The 10,152-nt window shown below is 39.6% G+C and overlaps 1 protein-coding gene across 1 annotated transcript in view; it reads right to left on the bottom strand.

Moving 5' to 3' along the window:
* The window catches only part of LOC122435708 (fibrous sheath-interacting protein 2-like), a 32,251-nt gene extending 25,252 nt beyond the window's left edge, over nucleotides 1–6,999 (bottom strand). Inside the window, exons 1-7 of the mRNA XM_043459836.1 lie at nucleotides 6,901–6,999; nucleotides 4,654–4,815; nucleotides 3,867–3,956; nucleotides 3,522–3,661; nucleotides 2,306–2,447; nucleotides 1,572–1,682; nucleotides 1,007–1,154 (exon numbers count right to left, since the gene is read on the bottom strand). Coding sequence (XP_043315771.1) covers nucleotides 1,007–1,154; nucleotides 1,572–1,682; nucleotides 2,306–2,447; nucleotides 3,522–3,661; nucleotides 3,867–3,956; nucleotides 4,654–4,815; nucleotides 6,901–6,999 — 892 coding nt within the window. The remainder of the gene's footprint in view (nucleotides 1–1,006; nucleotides 1,155–1,571; nucleotides 1,683–2,305; nucleotides 2,448–3,521; nucleotides 3,662–3,866; nucleotides 3,957–4,653; nucleotides 4,816–6,900) is intronic.
* Nucleotides 7,000–10,152: the final 3,153 nt, after the last annotated feature.

Here is a 10,152-nt window from a genome sequence, read left to right as displayed (position 1 = left end):
TTTTCTTTACTTTTTTCTATTCACATATCTTTTTAAACTTCTCATCTCTCTCCTCCTAACTTCTTTTCTATTTTGTCTGTATGTCTTTTTCTTTGCTCCCTTTCTTTTCATTGCTCTGTTTTTCTTGTTTGCCTTTCTTCCTCATACTTGGTGCTTTTCTCTTGTTCTTTGCCTTTTGTCTCCTTCCACTCCCTTTGGGGTGTGTGTGTGTGTGTGTGTGTGTGTGTGTGTGTGTGTGTGTGTGTGTGTGTGTGTGTGTGTGTGTGTGTGTGTGTGTGTGTGTGTAAGCATGCACGTGTGTATTTTCTTACTAGCTTCTTCTGCTCAATATTCTTATTCATTCATTCACTTTCCTCCTCTTTGTATCTCCATTTCATTCTTTCTTTTTGTATCATATTTTCTCCTTTTTAACCTTTTTGTTCTTTCTATTTCTTGCTTAGGATATTTTAAACGTCTCTTCTTTTTTTCTACTTAAATTTTTTTTCTCTTTCTCTTTCTAGCTTACTCTTTTGTATAATCTTTTCTTAGTGGACCTCAGTTAAAATTTTCCTTCTATTTTTCATTCATTGTCTCCCTCTTTGTTTCAGTCTGTTTGGGGGGTAATGTTTTATCTTACTGGCACATTTTCTCTATCTGTATATAACTGTCTTTCCCTTTTGTTGTTTTTTTTTTGTTTGTTGTTTTTGTTTCCTCTTTCCCTTTTTGTTGTTGTTCTGTGTCCTCTACTGGCTCTTTTTTAAACTCCTAGTAAAGGCAGTCTTGTCTGCTGAGCCACTTTACAGAAGTGTGTAATTTGTTCTAATGTCTGTAACATAACAATATTGTGTGAATGTGTGTGGGTGTCTGTACATTCTCTACAACTTGACCTGTAACTGGGAAGTGCCTGTAAGTGTGAGCTTCTAGAATTTCTCTTTGCAAGGGCTTTGTCACCTCACTATATTAGCACATGGAGGGGTTTTTACAAAGCCACTGATAATTAATAAATATTTAAGCATATTCTACTTACCTTTGCCTTTTATTGTTTCTCTCTCACCTTCTGTTTCATCTTGACTTTTGTTTTGAAATACACTTGCTTCTGACCCTTCTCTCTGAAGGTCACTCCTTTGCATTTTTTGTAAATGATAAGTGATTTTTTTCTCGAGTAGTGCTTTTTTCTAAATATTAAAAAAGGCATATTCAGTGTTTAAAATTTAATATCAACTTGCCACTGGAAATGCATAACAGATACTTCAAATATGATGTACATTTGAAGGAAGCCCTCATTCTTGAGATTTCTAAAGTCACAAAGAGTACAGAGCTAGGAAGGTAATAAGGGTAAGTTTCCTTTTGCTGTCCAGCTTGAAGGATGTATTTTAATAACTAGGTCCAACTGAACTCACTGCCTACTTTCTGGAGACTGGTCCCATTTTAGACCAGCCCTTAAAGTCCAGGTTCAGACCAGACTGGCTCTTTCCATCAATAGTTATCCTTGTGAATTTAAGTCACTTCTGAAAATCCACACTTTAAAGTATCAAAATTAGCAAAACCCTTTCCTCAAAACAGCTCAAGTTATTGTTCAAAGGTCACTCTACCTTATGGTAAGCATCTGCTTTAACTTTTTTACGTTGTTCTTCAACCCTTGCTTCTCTCTTTACTTCTTCTCCAATCTTTGACAGAAGTAACATTTCTTTTGTTTTCCATTCCTAAGGAGCACAATGTCATGGTAGTCAGCAGGGCTTCTCTTTTATAATCTTTTTTTTTTTTGCTTTTTTTTTTTTTGGTCAATAAGCAAATTAGGTCAAATTTTAAGGCCCTTATAGGAACTTGGACAACTATAATGAAAATCTTACATTGGCTTTAGAATGGGCTTATGCTTCAAAGGTAGATCTAAAAAGATGCTGGAAAGGTGATTTTTTCTTATAGATTCGAGGAATTAGCATATGTAATATGTTGCCCTTAAATGTATTCTGACAGAGAGCCTGAACAAATAGCCTTGTCTGAGCGTTGAGGAGAATACAGACATGATTATTTTTCACTAGAGTTAAATTCTAAAACTTTAGGAGCAGATGAAGTGTGTCTATACTATGATGGATATGTCATTTGTGGTATCAGTCTCACTATGTTAGGTAAAAGCTTGTCTGTTATAATGGTGATACAAGATTAATAGCAGTTTATTATTTTAAAATAATTATGATTTTTTAAGCAGTGGTTTATTTCTTAGACCTGAGATAACTTCAGGTAATATGGTGGGACTGCTAAAGATGTTTATAAATAAAACAATCACACATAATTTCCCCATCAATATTTATAATTTGGTGTTTCTCACCTCTTCAATTTGTCTCTGGAGACTAAGTTTTCTTCTAATGTGGTCCCGATGTCGTCTTTCTTCTTCCTTTATCCGGAGTACATTCTGATTTTCTGCCGTGTGTTCAAGCTTGTTTAATTCCAAGCTGATCATGTCTAAATATCTAAGTAAAAGTGAAAATTTAAGGGAAGATAAATTGGGTGTTTCCCTTATGATGAGTATTATCTACTCTGATATCTCAAACCACCTTCTGGGTTGCTTTTTATTTCTTAAACTATAGGAATGTAGAGTTCTTTAAGCTAGCCTGATCCACCAACTCACCATGATGTACTCATCAGACTGTTACTGTGGTTGGGACAATGGCAAAATGTAGAACAGACTGATTTAAAGCATCTTATACAGAGATAAGTCATAATTCAGGAGCTCTGTAACATGAGTTTCCAAAGACGGCTGAAGTCAACTTAAGGACTGACTTCAAAAAACAAGTATATTTGAATTTTCTTTAAAAAAGAAGTGGCTATTGGCCTCTCTGTCATTCTCAAGTCCTTGAACAATCTCTCACGTATAGACAGGTCTGCAGACTACCAGTCTGCCACTTTGGTGAATCAGTATATATTCTGGCATATCATGACATGAATCCGCGGACTGTAAGAGCTAGGTGATGGGGAACTGGCCCTCACCCCTGATAAAGGAAAAAGAGAAGGAACTATAACTCATCCCTTTGCCTCCTAGGGCATGGGCTCAGCTGCTGAATGATAAGATTGAATGTGTGTGAGTAACAGCTAAATGAACATACATGGTTGGTTGGGGGATAACACCTGTTTATATTAGCATCAGATGAAGTTAGAGCAACTCTCTCTGTTTCATCCTGCAGTAATTTCCTTAAACTTAAGTTTGAAATGTACTAATCACACCTTTCCCTCTACTACTATGAACTTGGGTTTCCCAAGCTCAGGGAGCTGTACTTCGGCATTGTTCTTCAAATATCCATTGGTCTTACCTCTTGGCTTCCTCATGACTCCATTTTCTCACGTAGAAACTCTTTCCTAGCTATGGTACCAAAGTTTCCAACCCCTGCTCTCTCTTAATCTCCTTTCTCTTCCGTCCACATTGAAGACTAGGAAGTTAAATTGTGTCTAATACTTTTAAAATTCTGCTTTCAATTATTTCTAGTACTTTTACAGCTTTCTGGGGTCCACAATATGTCCACAGAAATATGCATTAACTTTGGTCATACCTTTGCTTTATCAACAGCTTTTGGTCTGGAGTTGTTTGTTTATTTTCTTGTAACAGCCAATCTTGGAACTGTGTATTGCCATAACTGTCACAGGCTCTCTTGGTTTTATACAATTTATTTACTTGTTTTTCAATCATTTTCTGGGAGGGAAAAAAAAAGAATTACAGTGTTTATACTGGCCAGAAATAACCTTGTCCTTTGATATGACTTCTTCTGTTTCGGGCTTGGTAAACGTCCTGTAGTTTACAAATGGTTAATTAACCTGCATTTAAGTCTTTCTTCCACAACCTACATAGAGACTTTCTTACAGGCCTCAAATAAAACAAATTCAAGTATTTAACTTACTTGTTCTCTGACATAGTTTCTTTCAAAGTCTAACTTCAAACTGGTGAGATACTGCCTGTACTTATTCAATTCCTTCAAGGTGCAAACAACCTATAAAAACAAATATATAAACAGAAAGTTGTAATAATCATGAAACTTTCCAGAGAAAAGAGTCACAAGAACATTCATTTTAGTAACAATTTTGGGATCAAGGGTAGTGATAGCACATTTCGGTAATAATTTAGAAGGCGGTATCTCTCTACAGTGGCTGTATCACCAGGAAATGTCTACCTAAATAATATTATTTCAATAATATGGTTCACACAAAATAAATGTTATTAAAATGTCAGTATAATAATGATGTTTAACTTTCAGAAGAATTTATTCTATCAAGCTGTATTCTGTTAGGTTTCCATTTTGTCTCTAGTCTTCTCAAAGGGTATTGGAAATATCCCTTGATGGGTATACAGTGCCATTAATACTTTTAGAGCCAAAGGAAAGGCACTAATAATACAGCTGAGAGAAAATGCATACATAAATGTGTATGTATATGTCTTTACATATTCAAATCATTTGGTGTTTATCTTTTGCTTTTATCAAAGAAAAATGATCAAGTGGGAACAATTTTATTTAGAAGCAGCCACCTGATTTCTCTTTACTCAAATACTGAGTAATTCACTGAGTTTTCTGTCAGGTATTCTTTATTGCTCAATTAAAAGTTGACACAGGTTCCCAGTGAAGCACAGAAGCAAGCTTCTATCAAGACCATGGGTTTATGCTGGTGAACCGGAAGCAAACTTCAACCCACCTTATTATTGCTGGTGACATAGCCATCTTTCTTTAATCTCCTCAGGATATCTTTTCGCCTATAGTATGATTTTAAATGTGGATCGTGCAGGCTTTTATAGCCGGTTCCCAAAAGCCGACAATAAGGATCAGACAGGTTAAAGTCATAAGAAGGTTGATAAAGCTGCAAACACATAGATTGAAAAGTGTTACATATGTAAAATGAATGAAATCACACTGTTAAACCTCAATTTGTTAAGGTGATTAGGCTGTTCATTGAAAATAAAACATGCAAGAAGAATCTGAAGTGAGAGAATACTGACAGTGGGCTGATCTGAAAAGAAGACAGTAGAATACTATAATTTTCCTTCCACTTGCATTTAAATCAACATGAAAGACCTTTAAATTCTGTTTCCGTGGTACTCTGCTAAAATGATTTGTAGTTCACGAAGCAGCAAGGTCAGGTGAAGAAATTGGGAGACTGTGGTTCTAGTCTAAACTCTGCTACCATCTACCTGTCATAGCTTCACCTTACAAGGTGGTCAAGGGTAGAGTTAAAAAAAAAACCAACTAAATGTGCAAAATATAATGTTACTTCCTTGAGGAGATATTGTTAAAAGATAAAGAAGGATCCCACTAAGTTAGTATTTAGGGTAGTTGAATATAGTACCTGATCATAATTAAATACATGTATTTGGGGGGAATCAATATAATAAAGTGTAGAGCAAATCAGTATAAGTATGGGGAAAAAATGAGGAAATAAGTAGCTAACAAGTGAATAAAAGAGTAACACAATGTAAATATGGGAAATAGAAGATAGTGGAGAAAGAAACCAATGAAGAGAGCTATATTTACAAACTGAAAAGGAGTGTTATCCCTTGTAGTCAAATAGGCTTTGAGTATGTTTTAGGAATGCTAATTTGTGGGAAGGGGTAGAATGTATTGGTTTTGAAAATAGAAATTATACTGCTTTCCAGCAATAAAACTTAAAAAAAATCATATATATTTGACAAGTATCAGAAATACCAGGGGGCCCCCTATGCACCCTTGATGACACCATAGAGAGGAGAATGGTAAGGATGTCATAGTCACTCCTTTAGAACCTTTTGCTATTGTGATCAAAGCACACAGGGAACTCTGGGACTCAGAGAGTTCCGAACCCCCTCCAGGCTTGGCCTAAAGCTAAGGGCAGGGTGGGGAGTGTTAGGCAGAGGACTTAAACAGTGCATGCAGCACTCTGAACCAGAAACAGTACTTTAGTGCTGAGTGAGAGAATGCAGATCAAGGGCAATGTAAATTCTAAGGAAAGATGAAACGGCTGGGGTTTGGGACACTGGGGAAAGGCTTCATATAGTAGCTCTTGAAAGATGGCTCCAGTTGAAGGTCAGGAAGGAGAGGAGAGCGTGCCAGGTTTCAGGACCCAGATGGACAAAGGCACAGAAGTAGAAATTATCATACTATGTGTGGACAGGGAGAAAAGACCCAGACCTTTCACAGCTGAGGTCTGGGTTGGAGATAAGGCTGAACTGGGTGGTGGAGGCCTATCACGAGGCCTTCTATCATTAAAGTGAGGTTCAGACACTGAATATGTCAACTCATTTTAACTTCACTTGGTGTGTGAAACTGAAGTTGACTCAAAGCAAAATAATAGCAGTGTTTCATGTTTAATAGCAAGCAGAAAACAGTCAATAAAATCACTTAAGCACCATTAAAAGTTAGTTTACCTTTTCAAAAAAAAAAAGTTAGTTTACCTTTTCACTTAAATTTGTAGTATAGAATACATTATTACTTCCTGGAATAACGGGAAGTTTGACCCCAAGAGGAAGATCCAATAGATTAGCGGCTCCGACCTCTGGAGTGGGGTCTTTTTGCGAGTCCTGTCAGATATAAAGTGGAAACCTTGTTTTTTGTTTCTAGTACTGTTATTTTAGTTTAGACCAATCTACTTAAACTTCAATGGGCTAATACCTCCAAATAAACCAAAGACACACACTCAGGGTTGAAAGAAACCGCCCTGTTGATAACCCGAAGGCCTCCCAGCTTACCCCTGTTACCAACCCAATCTCTGAGCTCCATTCAAAGCTAATCTCGGCCAGAGGGAGCTCTAGTCACTGCAGAAGGTCTGGGAGCCGGAAACCTAGCTTCAAGGACCCACCCGCCTCTGCTGAGTCCTCCCCTGTAGTCTTTCGTCTGCCTGCCCTCTTTCCCTCCCAAAACCCAGCCCTGGAGCCAGAAACAGGAGGAGGATGACCGACTAGCCCCCACTCACAGAGTCACACCGTTCCCTCTCGGCAGTTAGGCTGCTGGCGGCCGCCTTAGAGGCGGCGGCCTGAGCAGCCTTGTAGGAGTTATTGAGATACAGGTCCATGGCCACCCATCAGCCCCCAGGGAGCCGGGGGCTGGGGTGCCACAAGCCGTCTCGGTTTCTTCTCTGCGCGCACACCTTTCCAGCTCTACGCCCGCATCTAGTCTGGGCAACCTAGACAGTGGTCACGAGGGTAACACCTCCTCCAGGCCGCGCCCCTCACAATGCTGGGTTCCACGCAGCAGCGCTGACGTCCTAAAAGGGCGCCTCCCCAAAGGGCGTCGCCCTCAAGTGAGGGGATGGGGCCTTGTGACCTCTCTAGCTGCCACCTGGGACTTCCGGCGCATGCGCAGGACACAAGCCTCAAGGGCCAAGCGAGATGGGGAAGTGGTCCAAAAGACTTGGTGTAGGAGGACCACAGTTGAGATTACCTTTCAACCTGAAATCAATAGCCCTAATTTAAATTAAACCAGAATGTATCAGTCTTTGTCAGTGTATTGTTCTTGTTTATTTGCTAAATCGTGTCCTACTCTTTTGACCATAGCCCACCAGGCTCCTCTGTCTGTGGAATTTCCCAGGCAGGAACACTGGCGTGGGCTGCCATTTCCTTCTCCAGGGGATCTTCACAACTCAGGGATCGAACTCACATCTCCTGCATTGGCAGGCGGATTCTTTACCACTGAGCCACTAGGAAAGCTCTTGTCTCTGGGTTCAGTTCAGGTCAGTTCAGTCACTCAGTCGTGTCCAACTCTTTGCGACCCCATGAATTGCAGCACGCCAGGCCTCCCTGTCCATCACCAACTCCCGGAGTTTACTCAAACTCATGCCCATCGAGTCGGTGATGCCATCCAGCCATCTCATCCTCTGTCGGCCCTTCTCCTCCTGCCCCCAATCCCTCCCAGCATCAGGGTCTTTTCCAATGAGTCAACTCTTTGCATGAGGTGGCCAAAGTATTGGAGTTTCGGCTTCAGCATCAGTCCTTCCAATGAACACCCAGGACTGATCTCCTTCAGGATGAACTGGTTGGATCTCCTTGCAGTCCAAGGGACTCTCAAGAGTCTCCAACATCATAGTTCAAAAGCATCAATTTTTCAGCACTCAGCTTTCTTCATAGTCCAACTCATATCCATACATGACTACTGGAAAAACCATAGCTTTGACTAGATGGACCTTTGTTGACAAAGTAATGTCTTTTCTTTTTAATATGCTGTTTAGGTTGGTCATAGCTTTTCTTCCAAGGAGTAAGTGTCTTTTAATTTCATGGCTGCAGTCACCATCTGCAGTGATTTTGGAGCACAAGAAAATAAAGTCTGTCACTGTTTCCATTGTTTCCCCATCTATTTGCCATGAAGTGATGGTACTGGATGCCATGATCTTAGTTTTTTGAATGTTGAGCTTTAAGTCAACTTTTTCACTTTCCTCTTTCACTTTCATCAAGAGGCTCTTCAGTTCCTGTTCACTTTCTGCCATAATGGTGGTGTCATCTGCATATCTGAGGTTATTGATATTTCACCTGGCAATCTTGATTCTAGCCTGAGCTTCATCCAGCCCAGTATTTCACATAATGTACTCTGCATTTAAGTTAAATAAGCAGGGTGACAATATACAGCCTTGTACTTCTTTCCTGATTTGAAACCAGTCTGTTGTTCCATGTCCAGTTCTAACTGTTGCTTCTTGACCTGCATGCAGATTTCTCAGGAGGCAGGTAAGATGGTCTGGTATTCCCATCTCTTGAAGAATGTTCCACAGTTTGTTGTGATCCACACAGTCAAAGGCTTTGACATCGTCAATAAAGCAGAAGTAGATGTTTTTCTGGAACTCTCTTGCTTTTTCTATGATCCAGTGGATGTTGGCAATTTGATCTCTGGTTCCTCTGCCTTTTCTAATCCAGCTTGAACATCTGGAAGTTCTCGGTTCATACACCGTTTTTTTTTTTTTTTTTAGTGTTTCTTTTTTTAAAAAATTCATTAATTTATTTTAATTGGAGGCTAATTACTTTACAATATTGTAGTGGTTTTTGCCATACATTGACATGAATTAACCATGGGTGTACATGTGTTCCCCATACTGAACCCCCTCCCACCTCCCGCCCCATCCCATCCCTCAGGGTCATCCCAGTGCACCAGCCCTGAGCACCCTGTCTCATGCATAGAACCTAGACTGGCGATCTATTTCACATATGGTAATATACATATTTCAATGCTATTCTCTCAAATCATCCCACCCTCGCCTTCTCCCACAAAGTCTAAAAGTCTGTTCTTTACATCTGTGTCTCTTTTGCTGTCTCACATATAGGGTCATTGTTACCATCTTTCTAAATTCCATATACATGCATTAATATACTATATTGGTGTTTTTCTTTCTGACTTACTTCACTCTGTATAATAGTCTCCAGTTTCATCCACCTCATTAGAACTGATTCAAATGCACTCTTTTTAATAGCTGAGTAATATTCCATTGTGTATACATACCATAGCTTTCTTATCCATTATTCTGCCGATGGGCATCTAGGTTGCTTCCATGTCCTAGGTATTGTAAACAGTGCTGCGATGAACATTGGGGTACATGTCGGTTCACATACTGTTGAAGCCTGGCTTGGAGAATTTGAGCATTACATTGCTAATGTGTGAGATGAGTGTAATTGTGCAGTAGTTTGAGTATTCTTTGGCATTGCCTTTCTTTGGGATTGGAATGAAAACTGACCTTTTCCAGACCTGTGGCCACTGCTGAGTTTTCCAAATTTGCTGGCATATTGGGTGTAGCACTTTCACAGCATTGCCGGGGTCCAGCCTCGGCAGGATCCAGGGGGTACCCTCAGGATGAACGGCATAGGCGAGAGAGAGAGAAGACACATGAGACCAGCCTTGATAGGGCCAAGTCTGTGTTTTACTTTTTGACAACCGGTTTTTTTTTTTGCTTTCTAATTCTATAGTAATTCTTAGCACATGATCTTCTGGCCTTGGGGCTATTAGCATTTTATGCAGGTCAGGTGATTGTAAACCTATTTTCCGTTTTTATGGTGACCTTAACTGAAAGGTAACAGTGTCATAGGGAAATAGTACAGAGTAGAATTATATTCTTGTTAATACAAAAATCAATCTTTCTGCAAAAGTTGTCAGTTGCATTTATCTAAGAAGTTTACCCCATACTGACTCTGCGACTTTGGTGAGGCAGCTTCTGCCTAGCACTCCTGACTGACAATTAACAACCATCTCA

This window comes from Cervus canadensis, chromosome X (genome assembly GCF_019320065.1).
Source record: "Cervus canadensis isolate Bull #8, Minnesota chromosome X, ASM1932006v1, whole genome shotgun sequence".
NCBI lineage: Eukaryota > Metazoa > Chordata > Mammalia > Artiodactyla > Cervidae > Cervus > Cervus canadensis.
The sequence above is the reverse complement of the archived record's forward strand: the minus strand, read 5'-3'. Positions and strand labels throughout refer to the sequence as shown.